This window comes from Cucurbita maxima, unplaced genomic scaffold (assembly GCF_002738345.1).
Source record: "Cucurbita maxima cultivar Rimu unplaced genomic scaffold, Cmax_1.0 Cma_Scf00008, whole genome shotgun sequence".
In the NCBI taxonomy this organism is placed as follows: domain Eukaryota; kingdom Viridiplantae; phylum Streptophyta; class Magnoliopsida; order Cucurbitales; family Cucurbitaceae; genus Cucurbita; species Cucurbita maxima.
In genome coordinates this window covers 5,017,629-5,034,933 of record NW_019272024.1, presented here as the reverse complement: position 1 = coordinate 5,034,933, position 17,305 = coordinate 5,017,629, and the positions used below count along the sequence as shown (strand labels likewise).

The window sequence follows — 17,305 nt, the reverse complement described above, 5'->3', positions numbered from 1 at the left end:
CTGGAAGTTGTTCATCACGTTCTAGTGCCACATATCTTCTGGATGGTGAATCTCATCTTGAGGTGAACCAATTTTTTATTCTCATGCTTAGTGTCACAATTGCACTTTAATGGTAGCGAACTTGCGATTGTGCGGCACTCACTTCCCAGTAACTAGTGAGTTAAGTCTATTCGTTCTTGCGTCGCCTACAACTAAATGATGTATGCTTGAGCCTCTAGCCCCAGTGGAAGAAGAAAATTTTAGAAAATGGGGGCAGAGAGATTTCAAAAGAGAGATTTGAAAACAAGATTTAAGAAATTGGAAATGGTGTTATATGGGAATGTAAGCAAAAAGGCAACAACTACGGCTGCATACAACTAGTCATATCCCCAAGAGTACATTTTGGGGCATTTTTGTTGAAATAAACTTAAAAATGCTAAATGTTATCTTTATTAATTTGTTAGGAAAGTTAATTTGAAAAGTCAATGACAGAAAAGACCTAGAGCCTTTGTAGGAATGATGATAGGTTTATGAGTGCTCTCTCGTACCTATTATTAGAGTTAGAAAACCTATTGTAAAGTGAGAGAGCAAAAAGAGAGCAAGAGAGAAGAAATATAGAGCAATAGAAAAGGCTTTTTGATAAAATCAGTGTCCTTCTCCTTGTCTCTCTTCTCTCAACATCTTCTTCACAAATACGCGATAGTATTTTCACAAAGTGGTATCAGAGCTATCGTTAGTGAATGTGAGATACTTCACAAACTAGTGAGTCTTATTTTAACAAATTAGTATTAGAGCCGATGCGAATGTGATGGGTCAAATGCCGCTACCGCAACTAACGAAGATGAACTACGAGAATTGGAGCATCCAAATGAAAGCTCTTCTCGGTTCTCAAGATGCATGGGAAGAGGTCGAAGAAGGTTTCGAAGAACCAAAGGATACCACAGGTTATACGGTGGCACAAAACAAGACGTTAAAAGAATTGCGATCAAAGGATAAGGCGGCATTATACATACTGTTCCGAGCCGTTGACGAGTCGGGCTTTGAGAAGATTGCCAAGGCAACTACTTCAAAAGAAGCGTGGGACACTTTAGAAAAGATGTTCAAAGGAACCGACCGAGTTGAGCAAGTGCGTCTCCAAACTCTTCATGGCGAGTTGAAGAGCATGAAGATGAAGGAGTCAGAAATTGTATCTGATTACATTATGTGCGTACAAACTGTGGTAAACCAACTAAATCGTAACGGAGAAATGTTATCCGAGACGCGGGTTCTGGAGAAGATCTTGAGGTCATTAACCTACAACTTCGAGAATGTTGTATGTGTGATAGAAGAGTCAAAGGACCTAGTGACGTTCACGGTCGATGAGCTAGCCGGTTCTCTCGAGGCACACGAGCAACGTAAGAAGAAGGAGGAAACACTCGATCAAGCACTTCAAACCAAGGCATCAATAAAAGATGAAAAGGTACTCTACTCTCTAAATTTTCAAGGTAGAGGTCGAAGAAGTCGCAGAAATGGTCGAGGTGATCAAGGCAGCAGAAATGAAGGACACTATGCGAATGATTGTAACTCCGACAAATGTTACAATTGTAGCATAGTGGGGCATTTTGCAAGAGATTGTTGAGCCGAGAAAAATGTGGAAGAAACGATCAACCTATTTTTGGATGACGCAACAAACGAAGGTATTCTCTTGATGGCTTAAAATGAAGACGACATCAACGACACTTTGTGGTACCTCGACTCAAGGGCAAGTAACCATATGTTCGGTCACGAATACCTATTCAAATAGATGCAAAAGATTGAAGATGGTCATGTGTCATTTAGAGATGCGTCAAAGGTAGAGGTCAAAGGCCACGGTACGATACATTTCTTGCAAAAGGATGGTTTAATGAGGTCAATCCAAGATGTTTATTACGTACCAGACCTCAAGACAAACATATTGAGTATGGAACAACTCACAGATAAAGGTTACTCGATATTCTTAAAGGACCGCCTGCTACACCTGAAGGATAAGCAAGGGCGTTTGGTTGCTCGAGTCGAGATAGGAAGAAATCGGATGTACAAACTGAATTTAAGAAGCATACGAGAAAAGTGTTTGCGAATCGACGTAGAAGGCAAGGCATCACCATGGCATCTCCGCTTTGGTCACCTATGTCATGGCGGCCTAAAGGAATTAGCGAAGAAGAATATGGTGCATGAGTAATCCAATATGGACTTTGAAGGAAAATTTTGTGAAGAATGCATGCTCAGCAAACATGCGAGAACCTCAATTCAAAAGAATGCTGAATTTTGGGCTAAACAACCTCTCGAGTTGATCCATACGGATATATGTGGACCAATTACCCCCGAGTCTTTCAGCGGAAAGAGTTATTTCATTTCCTTTATTGATGATTACTCACGAAAAACTTGAGCTTACGTTCTGAAAGAAAAATTCGAGGCATTAGAGGTGTTCACCAAGTTCAAAGTGATGGTAGAGAAGACAACTGGTAGACACATCAAAGCTGTACGATCTGATAGAGGTGGCGAGTATACTTCGACGGCGTTCATGGAGTATTGAGAGGAGCAAGACAAAAGGCGATTTCTAACCGCACCGTGCACCCCTCAATAAAATGGTGCGGCCGAGAGAAAGAAACGGACCATTTTCGACATGCGATCAATGCTCAAGAGCAAAAGGATGCCAAAGAGATTTTAGGCAGAAGCCATGCAATGCACCATCTACGTACAAAATCGATGTCCACATGCGAAGTTAGATGATCAAACACCACAATAGGCTTGGAGCAGACAAAAGCCTACAACCTCTCATCTCAAAGTGTTCGGTAGTGTGGCTTATGCTCACGTACCGGATCAACGAAGAACGAAGCTCTAAGACAAAAGCAAAAGGTATATTTTTATTGGATATGGTGAGAAGACAAAAGGATACAAGCTACTTGACCTGATAAGCAAGATGGGGATAGTGAGTCGTGATGTGCGAGTAAATGAAGCAAGCGAATGAGACTGGAACAAATTCGACGGAAGTCAATATCGAAGTTGAAGAATCATCAGTCGTTGCACCAACAAGTGCACCAACAGACTCAGAAATTTTAAATGATGAAGATGAACCACGACAACCCAAAATGCGAAGTTTGCGAGACTTGTATGACTCAACAAATGAGGTACACCTTGTATGTCTTCTGGCAGATGTTGAAAAAATCAGCTTTGAAGAGGCGGTGCGAGCATGGATTACTCGTATTGATACATACTTCAAGGAGAATGGGTACAAACAATGTCCCCACGAGCATGCACTTTACACAAAGAAGAGTGGAGGTAATGTGATACTTGTCGCTCTTTATGTCGATGACCTCATCTTTACAGGAAATAATGATGAAATGATAGAAGAGTTCAAAAACACAATGACACAAGAATTTGAGATGACAAACTTGAGCTTGTTGAAGTTTTTCCTTGGTTTGGAGGTTAAGCAAGGAGAGACGAGTATCTTTATAGCACAGGAAAAATATACAAAGTAGATTTTGAAGAAGTACAAGATGAAAAATTGCAACCCAGTATCAACACCAATGGAACCAGGTGCAAAACTCTCAAAGTACGATGAAGGAGAATGAGTAGATGCAAATAGGTACTGGAGCCTAGTAGGAAGCATTCACTATCTTACATGCACAAGGCCATATCTTTCATTAAGTGTCGGCATTATAAGCAGGTTCATGGAGGAGACGATTTATTCACATTGGAAGGCGTTGAAGCGAGTCCTACGGTACATCCAAGGAATGGTGTCACTTGGGTTATTCTACTCGAAAACAGAAGATTACAAATTAGTTGGTTACTTTGATAGTGATTGGTGTGGAGACATAGACGATCGGAAAAGTACATCAGGTTATGTATCTTTATGGGCAACACAATATTTACTTGGCTTTCAAAGAAATAACCGATCGTGACACTCTAGACGTGTGAAGCTAAGTATGTGGCAACATCTTGGTGTGTGTGTCACGCGATATGGCTTATAAATTTGTTGAGCAAGATGGAGCTAAAGCAACGAGGTGCAGCTATGATTCAAGTTGATAACAAATAAGCAATTAAGTTGACAAATAACCCAGTGAACCATGAAAGAAGCAAACACATTGACGTTTGATTTCACTTTATCCGAGATCATGTGAAGGAAGGAAACATGGAATTGCAGCATGTGGCAAGTCAGGATCAAGATGCGGACATCTTTACAAAACCGCTACAGAAATTACTTTTCGACAAATACAAGAAGATGATTGGCATGACAGATTGTAGGAGCATTTAAGTTTATGGGGGAGTTTTGTTGAAATAACGTTGTTAAATGTTAACTTTAGTTAATTTGTTAGAAAAGTTAATTTAAAAAGTCAAGTGAAAGAAAAGGCCGAGAGCATTTGTATGAATGATGGTAGGTTTATGGGTGTCCTATAGGTTTATGGTAGGTAGGTTTAAAAAGTTAATTTGTATGAATGATGGTAGGACGAGAGCAAAAAGAGAACAAGAGAGAAAAGGCTTTTTGATAAAATCAGTGTCCTTCGTCTCCTTGTCTCTCCGAGTAGTATTTTCACAAAGTGGTATCAGAGCATTCTATCGTTAGTGTATGTGAGATTTACTTCACAAATTAGTGAGTCTTATTTTAACAATTTTAGCCCTTGCAAGTGTAGACACGATTTTGATGAACGGTCATACACCCTCATACTGACCCAATATGGAATGGTAAAGCATGTAAAAGGGGTTTGGAATGGGCATGCAACCATGGACAACACATCCTGGACAAGCAAGACCGGGATATCTGTCATGCGGCAATACGCCTTGGACATGCATGACTGTGACATCCTCCCTCACTCAATTGGTTGACGTCCCTGTCAACCGACCTGATCAAGAAAGACTAGAACATCTGTCATGCGGCCATAAGCAACATGCTTTGGACAAACATGATCGTGACATCCTCCCCCACTCAATTGGTTGATGTCTCTGTCAACCGACTCGTTACAACTGTGTGTTCTAGGCTGAGGTTGACTTTTAGTTCTTCATTGTGTTTCCAGTTGATTTCAGTGTTGCAGAGTCTCGTCAATTCTGTAAGGAGCTGTTGAAAACTGCTTCTTGGTTCGTTGGCTCTTGACGTCTCCTCCGTCAAAGTTTCTCATACATCTTGTGCTTCGGGATTCTTCTTCTTTGTGTGAGGTCGTGTCACCTATATGTGCTTGACGTCTTTTACTTTAGAAGAGTAGCATTTCATGTTACTGATGTGGACAACAGGGCTAGTCCGCATCCATGGGAGCAAATGGATCCTATACGATGTCTTTTCGATCTTGTGAATAACTTCGACTAGTCCATAGTATTTTCTCCCCAGTCTTTGACTCTTGTTGTTTTGATCTTGGAGTTGATCTGACCTCAATTTGATAAGAACACTCTCTCCTTCTTGAAACTGTCGTGGTCGACGCTTTCGACTGACCCTTCTCTTTCTTTGTCTTGATGGTACTTCTACGTGACCATGTGTTGTTTCTGAGGTTTGTCTCTATCTCCCTCCCTCAACGACAGTGTTGCCTAAGTGTCTCTATCTAACCCTTGGGTGATCACTAACAGTGGTATTTGAGGGCTTGATGGACCCAACTGTTAGTAAGTCACTTAGTTGCTCGTAAAATCAGCTCGCTCAGGTTCAGAAGTATGACATTCGTTCGTGGCAGGTGATTCTGCCCTTGATATGACATCAACCTTGTTATTTATCTTCCTATCTGGAGATAAATACTTTGTCCGACTTCCTTGTCTCATGTTGCAATGTTTTTGAGTTGACCGCGAGACTTTTGTTGAGGTTGGCTCTCTCGAGCTTCCCTCTTCCGATACGGTAATGACAGTGAGTGTAAGTTCATCACGGCTTAGATCCTACCTCAACTGTAGTGCTGACATCTTTTTCACCCTTCCTAGCTGACGGGTGTTTGTCTAGATAATCGTCGGGTTTGACCCTGTTATTACTAAACTTTTTGCTAGGGGCATGGGGATGACTTTGTGTTCTAGTAGGAAGTCCATCCCTAACACGATGTCGAAGTGATCCATCTTGACTATCACAAAGTTGGTTTGTCCTGTCCAAGTCCCCAGTTTGATGGGAGTTCTCTTCGCAACTCCTAATATGGGTAAGGCTGTTGAATTGACGACCTTTATCTTCCCTACATCCCGATGCCAAAAGATATTCAAATGTTTTGCTTTGGTCTCCGTCATGAAGTTGTGAGTGGCTCCAGAGTTGACAATAGTGTTTCTTGCTGCTCTATGATTTACCAAAATCTCAAAATTCATAAGATCGCATACCACTGACTTTTCTATCTCTTCCACTCTCATCTAAAGAGCGGACAAGTACTTTAGCGCCCCAACACGGAAAAATCCAATAGTCCTATCTAACGGTGTTTCTGTTTCTACTATTTCGTACTCAACTTTTGAATTAGCTTGAAATTTTGCTTGGAAGGCACATAATGCTTCCTTTTGTGGGCATTCAGATACTTGGTGAGCCCCTTACATATGAAGCAAGAAGGGGGTCGTGACTTTGACTCTGACTAATCTGTTTGTATGGTCTCCGCCAAGGAGCCCTACCTCTCTATTGGGAGGATTCGTATTCCTCCTCCTCGTCTTCAGACTATCACCCCACCTCTAGGGGAGTTTGGTCGATAATTCTCATTTTCATCACTTGTGGATGCTTGATTCTGCCAAGGTTTCATCGCTATCAAGATCAAACAATCGTTCAGCAATAGCATAGGTTGCGGAAAGGGATTGAACTCTTTGTGAACTCTTTGTTCGTAGAGTTTGGTTTTCACCCACAGCTTCATCCCCATAATAAAATTGAAGATATTGTCTGTCTAGAACATATCACGAATATCTAACATAAGCCTAGAAAATTGCCTAACATAGTCTCGGATACTGCCCGTATGCCTCAGCTCTCTTAGTTTTATCTTGGTTATTATCTCGATATTTTCGGTGAGGCATGCCTTGCCAAGCAAGGGCATATTAATGCCTTGAGTCCCCATATTAAACCCTAAGTACCTTAGTAGTCGTCTTTTCTTTTCGAGTCACTGTCGTACCTGTGAGGGAGGAGCCGAAAGGTTTAGGTGAGGAATTGAAAACGTCGTGAGACTTCGGACTTCTGTGAGTCCTTAGATAGGAGCAAACCGACGCTGAGATACGTTAGGGCAAGGAAGGGCAGACGCACCATCAGGGACGAACGAACGACGACGATTCCACTGGCGACAATAACTAGGACCTGCGATTAGGGTTTGTCGAGGCTCGGGTGAGGAAGACAAAGCGACGAGCGCAAGTCGGTCCTCGGGTATTCTGCGATCGTCTCGGCCGACACCACCACTGGGCTGCGTCCCATTTCGGCCTGAAACCAGTGACGCCCAGACGCATCTAGAAACCTTGCGTCGTCAGTGGTCTTCGCAGCCCATCGACTTCAGCTTCATCGGCGGCTTCGTTGCACTCCAGGCTCGGCTCGGCGACGTGGCTTACCGGCTCGGCTTACCGGCTCAACGTACGAATAATATACCAATTCCTAGGTTTTCGACCCTTCTTGAGCCATTCCCACCATTGTTTCAACCATCTGAGGTCATTATAACTCCATTTTGATAAAACAGTTTGTGATAGGGACGTACCTTGGTAGCTAGGCATAAGAGCTAGTTGTGAAATGGCTCTAAGTGTATCATGTTATCTTAGAGAAGGTAGTTAGGCGCTGGAGTTAGCGTTGTGAGTGACTTCGGCCAAGGCCAAGGAGGTAAGTAACCTTACTGTTGGTGTTAGTTATGTATGTATGATGGTGAGTGCCCTGTGGCCCTTACATGCACCATGTGTGTTGTTGATGTATGCTAGGTTATGTGTTCTTGCCGTGAAACGCTGACGTATGCCATGTCTATGTATGTGATGTTTGTGCCACGGTTTTCTACCTTGTATGCATGGGCTTGTTTGACATGTCATGATTGTAATGAGAACCTCGCATGCCATGAATGTGATGACTAGTATGCTACGATATGTTTAACCCAATTATGCTATGTAATGCGGTGAGGGGATGGAATGTTGTATGTATAATTCCATGGAGGTAAACCTTAAGGACCTCATGCACGCTATGTGTTATGTACATGGGGCACTCCCCAGTTATGCCTATGATGGTACGGACGCGTACATTCGATATTGTGTTCGCTACGATATCATGCATGCCCTCCTTTTCCGTGGCGTCCGGTATTGTATGTCATACGTACCCGACCAAGCCAGGCCCAGGGAGTTCGCATGCGAACTCGCCTGGTGGGCCCACAGTCACACACGTGAGCCATGTGTGTGAAAGTACCATGCATCCACCCTGGCCAGACAAAGCAAGGGCCAAAGACCATGGGAAGGAATGGAAGACAAACCCCTCTCTCATTTTCTTTCTTTTGACACTTGTGCTTATGTATGTGTATTGTATGCGATCACATGTATCCTAATGTATGATTATATGCTTAACCCCAACAGTGGGGTAACTTACTGGGTATTTTATATAATACTCAAGACACGTGCTACCCATATTTTTAGGTAAGGGCAAGGCCCCCATGTACAGTTAATGGCGAACGTTGCGAAGGCCATGGAAGTCATAAGGAGGGTTTGCAGTGTCGTAGGAGTCTTGTTGGATTCTCTCGGTTAATAGTTATTGCAATTGTTCCTGTTGATTATTTCTATGTTAGGTTGTCGTTATTGTTTTCCCCCAGGTATGAACTGCTTATAATAATGAACGTATTGTCGTTATTGAGACTGTCCTACGTGAACTCTCGCTCTTTCGTTATACAAGTACAAGGTAACGTCGCTAATTAGGTTAGAGAAAATTAGGGGCGTTACAGAAACTGGGAAAGGAGTTCTTGTTTCAAGTTATCCCAAGTGTCCACAATACATCGACCATCTTGAATGTCCATGTACTTGGACCTCCACCATAACTTTGTGTCGTCGGCTAGGTGCATTGTCGCCAGCCTTCACTTCCTCTGCCACGATATTTGTGGCTCGAAAGTATTGTTGAAGGTGAAGATAAAGTTCTCTAGAGCCTTGGCATCTCGAACCCCACATAAGGGTTTGGGCTCTGGAACCTTTATCTTGTTAAATCGTGCTACACCCCCAGGTTGGGGTTTGGTCCCTCACTCCTCCCATAGTGAGGTTTAGTTTGGTGTCTAGATCCACCACTTCGGCCCTGACCATTCTAAGGGATTCTCTAAATAAAGTCTTCAGAAAATTCTGAGACCATATGGACAATTGCCAGTTGAGCATTGTCTAAGCCCTCGACGCATTCCTCCGTTCGAACAACAGAGCCCGTCGAACAATCCCCTCATTCAAAGATACTAGCTCTTGTGACCTTGTCTTCTAAGGCCTCGACCCTCGTCATTAATTCAAGGATAGGCATTGTTTCAAAGTGGTGTGCCATCTCGTTAAACCTGTCGGCTTTAGTGGACATCTCATTCATGCGAGATTCCAAAAGCCCCATTCCATCGGGAATTTCACTCATGCAGAGTAACTGTTCTTCGATTTTAGCTAATCGATCAGCTTGGAACTTGCCCAGTTGTTTCTTGGTGGGCATGTCTGCGTAATACTTTCCAAGGAGCCGAACTTGGCTCGATACCACTTGTCACAATCGCATTTTGATGGCAGCAAACTTGTGATTGTGCGGCACTCACTTCCCAGCAACAAGTGAGTTAAGCCTATTCGTTCTTGCGTCACCTACGACCAAGCGACGTATGCTCGAGCCTCTGTCCCCGGTTCAAGAAGAAGGTTTTTAGAAAACGGGGCAGAGAGATTTCGAAAGCGAGTTTTGAAAGCAAGATTTAAGAAATTGGAAATGGTGTTATATGAGAATGTAAGCAAAAAGGCAACAACAACGACTTACTGCATATAACTATCAGGTAGGAAGAAGTTGACAACTGGTCGTATCCCCATATAGTACATTTTGGGGCATTTTAGCCCTTGCAGGTGTAGACACAATTTTTGGTGAACGGTCATATACCCTCATACTGACCCAATATGGAATGGTAAAGACATATCTAGAATGAAAGCATGTAAAAGGGGTTTGGAACAGACATGCAACCATGGACAACACATCCTGGACATGCATGACCGTGACACTTAGCACGCTTACATAGTCCCAATAATGACGAATCTCATCTCTGGTATCCTGGGATGAGGTGCGACTTCAACGCATCTCATAGGACAATATGATATATCGTGTGAACACCTTTGTGTAAGGTTAACTGGTGACCCTTCCACAAGAAAAACCATACAATCAACATTTGGGAGAGTGACCTTGTGTGCCTGCCAACTACTCAGTCTACCCATGTGATCTCTCACCACTCTACCCATGTGATCTCTCACCACTCTCAAGGCAGGTTTATAGTACAACGAGCTTGTTCAAGGGACCCTTGACTGTTTCCACACATGATAGTGGCACCTAGTTGCCTCGTCGCGCTACACTTTTCAGACCTAGGCCTGGCTCGACGATACATGTTCTAATACCACTTGGTAGAGCTCTCCTAGCACTAAGGGCATTTTGGAGTGGATAGGATGTGGAGATTCTGGATACCGTCATACTGCTAGAATGCTCGGATGAATCTGAGCAATAATATCTTTGATGAGTGTAGATTTCTTCTCTCAGGTTCTAGCGATTGTCTCTTTAGAAACATGATTAAAACACCCCAAACCTGAATTTATGAATGAATTACATGTTTTCTTTTCAAACAAAGTCCAAATGCATGGTTAATGAATCTGTAGACTTCGAAAAAATTGTAACACTAAATATTATTTGAATCTGGAGACAAATTAAGTCTCACATATAAATAAACAAAAACAAAACAAACAGACACTGTCCAGTTACAACTAATGACATTCATCGTTGAACTTGGCTCAAACACTAAAATTTCTTTCAACCTAATCCCAACGGATCAAAAAAATCATATGTACAAAAAAAAAAACTCCTGAAAATCTCCCATTTTCAATGGCAGATTGTTGTCCTTCCAATTGAGGACCCCTTAACAGATTGCTGGGTTGTCGACGTCGTCGTCGTCATCGTCAGCTCAAACTTTTATCTATAAACCATATATCTGCTACAGGTATTCAAAGCAGTCTTCCAATATCATTTAGGCCTACATGATTGGTCGGATCAATGTATGCGATGTGTGATATGCATGAAAGTAATGGCTAAGACGCAGATGATTGGCATAAGAGCATGGCTGGAACGTTGGCCTGAACTTGCCAGGGGAATTTCACTCGGAAGTGAACATTCTTCGCCGTTGAAAATAACTTTATTCGGGAAACCATCACCGAGTAGTATGTCGAAGTCGTGAATGCCCTTCTTGTTGAAAGAAATCACAGATTGCTGCTTCCCTGGAATTCTTGGGTCGGCTTCAGGATGAGTCCCATTGACCTCCCCCATCAAGTATGTTAAACCAGGCAAGCCTTGAAGGAAGATGGTGTTCTTGAGGTTGGGAAGCAGGGTGCCATTGAAGGAATAAACGTTTTCATAGCCACGGCCGGCCTTGTCCAACTGAACAGCAGTGAACCAATCCGCAAATGGGTAATCTTCCCAGTTGAAAAGTGTTAGTCTTGCAGTCCATCCACCGGCATAATCTGAGTTAATATGCCAATTCAAGCTAACACCACAGTTATCAGGACAAGGCAACTTTTTAGGATTTGGGTAGCGCTTGATTCTAGCCCAAGCTCTTGCCTTGGCTGTCCTGTTATGAAATGGCACCAAAAGAGCTTCTGGAGGTAGCATCATTGCCTTTGCATTTGGATTGCAAGTATCAGTATCAATGTCTTCACACCCACATGCACAAGTATTACACGGAATCACAGAGTCATTATAATATGCTGAAAATGAAACACAGCATTTTGATTGTTTCATCTTTGGCCTTGTAATGTTGCACACAACTTGCCAACTTGCAATTGCTGTACTTGTTGAATGAAGCCCACTCAGGTCTGGAAACTCGGTAGGATCGACTCGGAGCGGTGGCCCGCATACGTATTTCGGGTTGAGAATGCCGGTGATCTTCCATTTTTGTGGTGGAGTAAGAGCTGTTCTGTTCATGTCTGGTGGAAGCTTAAAGACTTGTAGTTGAAAAATAGACCTGGCTTTGCTTTCATCCATCATGGTTGGTAACAAAGTTCCATTCCTACAACAATATGGCAACTTTCCGATCTTGTCATCGTCCTTTCGTTCCACCGGGAGATCTGCGATCACTGGCCTCTTATCACAACTCATGACTCCGGTGAAGTCGAAATCTTGATAGAATTGGCCTGTCGGACCGTAAATGCATTGAGAGATATCTCTTGTATAAGTATATGCTCCTCTCATGCTATGAATGAACTCTCCTCTCATCCATTCCCATGTTAAGTTCCAGTGATCCAGACGGCCCAAGGGATTGTTGTTGTCAATTGTAACTTGAGCAAGATAGTTATTTCCATAAGCTTGCATTACATCATAGGTTAGTGAGAGATCTCCATCTTGGCGAGGAAAAAATTTGGTTTTCTCTGGTGGTTTCACCTTGAATTTTGGATCCTTTGTGCAGCATATATGCATTGTTCTTTTTCCTATGTATCAGTCATTCAAACAAACAACTAAATTGTTACAGCTTTCCAATACGAAAACAGGACAATAAAAATGTAACGAACAGCTTTCTTCGGTTGAGGATTATTGGGAGGCAGTCCACTGACTAATTTATAAGTAAGGAATACATCTCCATTGATTACGAGGCTTTTGGGAGAGCCCAAAGCAAAAGCTGGACAATATCATACCATTGTAGAGTCTTTTATTCCTAACACGGTACTAGAGTCATGCCCTTAACTTAGCTATAACAAATGTCGAACAAAAAAGTTGTGACTCAGGTGTCAAACTAATGTATTTTGTTCGAGGGCTCCAAAGTTGTGACTCTAATGTATTTTGTTCAAAGGCTCCTAAGAAGAAGTCGAGCCTAGGTTATTCAAGGGTTCCATAAGCCTCGGGGAGGATCTATATTGTACTTTGTTCGAAACCATAAGAGGTAATGATAGTCCTAACATTCCTTCTCTACCCTAAGGTTAGAAGTAGAAAAGTTAAAAGGAAAGTGGAAAGAATACCGCGACGGCGAGGCGCAGGGCACTTGTACCCATCGTTAACAAGGTTAATGGTCTTAGGCATTGGAAAACCAGGAGGCTTGATGCCGAACATCGTTCCGACCATCTCCACGTTCACCTGAATCTCATCCATATTGCCGGCAGTTTCAATCGACGTTTTCAGATCCGTCATTGGGTAACCAGCCAAGGTGGTTCCGTTCCCAACCATCACAGGGAAATCCGACCCATCTATCACCACGGCGCCGTTGACCGACACCAGGATCTCGTGGTTTTGAAAGCCGATGAACATCTTCCATGCCTTAAGCTCCGTAGATCCGGCGTTTAGAATCATCGCCTCCGACCTGAAAGCCCATGGCTGAGCCGTCACGTTTTTCAGTCGGGGAAACACCTTCTCGCGCGAAACGAAAGTGTACGACAAGAATATGCCATTGCAGTTGTTCTGCTCCGGCGGTGGTGTTGCCCCCTTCGCGTCGGCTTCGCCGGCACCAGCACCAGCACCAGCACCGCCACCGCCACCTCCACCGCCACCGCCGACGGTACCGGCTCCGTCGCCGATGATGTAGTCTTGTCCGAAACAGATAGAAAAATGGGAAAGAAGCAGGGAAATAAGGAGGGAAAGGTGGATCAAACCTTGCATTGGAAATTGCATGCCGGAAGGACTTAGGATGATAAGCGGAGAGAAATTGAAATTGAAAATGGGTTTGGTGTGTGTATTTTTGTTTTGGTAGGTATAAAAGATAGTGAAGGAAGGTGGGAAGCTGCGCCGCGCAATGACGCGGCGGTGCAGGGGGGAAAATGAGTGGGGGAAAATGAGTGGGGGAAAGTCGGAAATGGAAAGGGATTGTTACGAAAGAGAGGAGGAGAAAGAAGAAGAAGAAGAGAGAGTCAGGTTCATTTTCTGCCTCTGGTGTTACCGCCATTTTCGCCCCCTCCACAAACTGACTCTGCTTCCTTCGCTTCCTTTTCTCAAGCATTTTCTTAACCCTATTAATTTAAATAAAAAAGAAAAAAAGAAAAAAAAAAGTATATTAACTTAAAAGATAAAATTTGTAATTTTTTTTATATAAAAAGTTAATAAACTTGTTCATAAATTCTTAAAGGGTCTATTAATCATTTACAATGCTTCATGATGATATGGAAGACTCAAACGCACCTCTTGTTTTTATGAGAACGAGTCTTTGAACTGAGTGTTGATGTTCTTGGATCGATTACATCTTAACTTTGTATTACCCTACCCTTCTAAGTCGTAATGTGTGGAGAATGAATCTTGATTGGCTAAGGGAGTTCATTTTTGACTAATGGTTACATGTTATCAAAGAACCAACCTACCCTTCTAAGTCGTAATGTGTGGAGAATAAATCTTGATTGGCTAAGGGAGTTCATTTTTGACTAATGGTTACATGTTATCAAAGAACCAACCTACCCTTCTAAGTCGTAATGTGTGGAGAATAAATCTTGATTGGCTAAGGGAGTTCATTTTTGACTAATGGTTACATGTTATCAAAGAACCAACCTACCCTTCTAAGTCGTAATGTGTGGAGAATAAATCTTGATTGGCTAAGGGAGTTCATTTTTGACTAATGGTTACATGTTATCAAAGAACCAACCTACCCTTCTAAGTCGTAATGTGTGGAGAATAAATCTTGATTGGCTAAGGGAGTTCATTTTTGACTAATGGTTACATGTTATCAAAGAACCAACCTACCCTTCTAAGTCGTAATGTGTGGAGAATAAATCTTGATTGGCTAAGGGAGTTCATTTTTGACTAATGGTTACATGTTATCAAAGAACCAATAGGTGGGTCGACAATTATGACAATTATGTGTGTTAGACAAACACGCCTCCTTCTTAAGGATGATATGATATTGTGCACTTTAACAATAATATGATATTGTTCACTTTAAGTATAAAGTCTAGTGGTCTTCGACATCTCAAAAGGTGGTCTTCCTTTGGACATCCCAAAAGGCCTTATAGCAATGAAGAACATTCGGAGGTGTAACTTTCATCCAAATGGGAGAGAGATCTTGGAAACCCCATATTTATTAACCAAAAAGAGAGACAAAAAAAGAAAAAAGGCAACTGATATTGTGTTTGACTGAGCCACAAACCCCAACGCCAACCCATCATGCTACGAAAACAACAGAGCTATCACATGAAAAACCCAACCCCTTTCTTCTTCACTCAAAACTCACTACAAACGAACAAACACACCAACCCCAAACCAAATTAAATGAAAAACTTCAAGCATCTGCAACCTCCGGCGTCTCTCCCGCCGCCAGTACCATCTCTGCTGCTTCCACCTTCCTTCCTCCGTTCTCCCCCTTCTCATCAATGCTGTTCGCCTTCCCCAACGCCTTCAGCGCCAAGTGCGCCGCCTTCTGCCCTGATATCATCATCGCCCCGAACGTCGGCCCCTGCATCCACCAATTCAAAATATCTCATTTCAATTCATTCAATTTCATCCTCATTTATTCAATTTCATCACCCATTCTTACCATTCTTGGCGCTCCGTCGATCTCCGCAACCTCCATCCCTGTCACAATCATTCCCGGAACCACCTCTCTGGTGAATCTAACAATGGCATCCTCAGCCGTGTTCATGTCCAGCGCCTTCATTCCCGGCACGCTGTCAATCATCCCGATGCTCTTCAGCCGCTTCACTCCCGTGGCGCCGAATGGTCCGTCGTGCCCGCATGAGCTGACTACGACCTTAGCTTCCATCACATTGGGGTCCATGCAGGACTGTGTGTCGTGGTTCATGGACACCAGCGCCCAGTTGGTGACCACGCCGCCGACTCTGCCTTCCTTAACGATCAAATCCTCTGCCGCCACGGCGTTGAACAGCTTCACGTTCGGCCGGGCCAACAGCTTGCTCATGATCGTTGATGTGAACAGAGCCGCGTGCTTTATCACGACATAGTCCTCTTGTTCGTCGTACTCCACTTCCAGCTCGTCCAAGAAGTAATGGGCTGGCTTCCGCACCACCTGTTAAATTCAACTCAAAATCAAACATTTTCCCAGGCCTAAGAACTTCAAATCTCCCAATTAAATTCAATCTCGGGGTTCTAAAACGACATGCATGAGTACAAATCATGAAAAGCTGTGTGGGTTTTTCGAAATTTTGGGTATTTCCAATGAAAGAACCAAAAACAGAGCAACCATCCAAATATGGAAGAAAAAAAGAAGAAAATGAGACGTTATGGGTATAAATGGAAAGGGAAATGAATTTGTTACCATAGCAGAGAAGAGCTGGCCGCCAAGCCATGCACCGCCGCCAGGGCTGACGGACTGTTCGATGATGGCGACTCGAACAGAGGGGTCTTTGCTGAGTTCATAAGCGCAAGAGAGACCGGCGGATCCAGCTCCGACGACAATGACGTCAGTGTCGGCGTAAGTGATCATGTCGGTCATGTAGCGGCGGGTCATCTCCCGGGAGACGATGGACTCCCTGATGGGGTTGAATTTGAATTGGTTCAAATCGTAGGGAGGCTGAGCGGCGGAGGCGGAGATGGAGAGGGAGGCGGCAGCGGTGGTGGGTTTGAGGCGGAAAGAAGGAGTAGGGAGCAAAGGGGAGCCATGGAAGGAGGAGTCGAGCAAGGAGGGCCTGTGAAGCTTGGTGGGGAGAGAGGAAGCAATGGAGGCCATTTTTGAAGCAGATGAAAACAGAGGAGATGTAATTTTGGGATGAGTGTGTGTGAAGGAGATGGGCGGAAGACGGGTTTTATAGAAGATATCGAAGACTACCGCACACAATTTTACATCTAAATTTCAAATATTTACAAAATATAATTATTATATTTAGATATTTAATTTTTTTTTTTTTAATTTCATGACCGTGAAAAATCAATCCAATGAACTTAAAATCAAAATAGGGTTACACTTTAATCCAATACTATATTATTCAAACTATTACGAAAAATATTTTATTTTTATATTTTATTTTTATAATAATCCGTTATAAGTTTGATGATAACTTTATTATAAATAAGTATAATAAATGAGAATTTTAAAATAATTAAAAAAAAAAATGGAACCCTGCTGAGTTTATAAAAAAGTTTTAAAAAATAAAAAAAAAGTTATAAATATCTGGGAGGGGACACGTGGGGAGAGGATAGAAAACGAAGGGTTGAGAATGAGTGGTGGGTTATACACGTGTCATCATGATAGCCATTGTGATTTATTTTTTCCTTGAAATAAATATATATATATATATTATATTTGTTTTCCAATATCTGACGTTTGCTCAG

The 17,305-nt window shown here is 42.7% G+C and overlaps 2 protein-coding genes and 1 long non-coding RNA gene across 3 annotated transcripts; all 3 read right to left on the bottom strand.

Annotated features, from left to right (window-relative positions):
- Positions 1-183: 183 nt before the first annotated feature.
- Positions 184-9,947, bottom strand: LOC111483331. The gene is made up of 3 exons (XR_002718341.1): positions 9,838-9,947; positions 3,037-3,043; positions 184-340 (listed from the first exon to the last, which is right to left on the bottom strand). It is a non-coding gene; the product is annotated as an uncharacterized LOC111483331 (long non-coding RNA).
- Positions 9,948-10,760: 813 nt separating this feature from the next.
- On the bottom strand, positions 10,761-14,020 carry LOC111483265 (COBRA-like protein 10). Its single transcript, XM_023129419.1, has 2 exons — positions 13,063-14,020; positions 10,761-12,537 (listed from the first exon to the last, which is right to left on the bottom strand). The coding sequence occupies exons 1-2, from the start codon at positions 13,706-13,708 to the stop codon at positions 11,108-11,110; spliced, it is 2,076 nt and encodes a 691-aa protein (XP_022985187.1). The 5' UTR covers positions 13,709-14,020; the 3' UTR covers positions 10,761-11,107.
- Positions 14,021-15,081: 1,061 nt separating this feature from the next.
- On the bottom strand, positions 15,082-16,771 carry LOC111483293 (thiamine thiazole synthase, chloroplastic-like). Its single transcript, XM_023129473.1, has 3 exons — positions 16,293-16,771; positions 15,555-16,043; positions 15,082-15,473 (listed from the first exon to the last, which is right to left on the bottom strand). Exons 1-3 carry the CDS (start codon positions 16,701-16,703, stop codon positions 15,300-15,302), a joined length of 1,074 nt encoding a protein of 357 aa, XP_022985241.1. The 5' UTR covers positions 16,704-16,771; the 3' UTR covers positions 15,082-15,299.
- Positions 16,772-17,305: the final 534 nt, after the last annotated feature.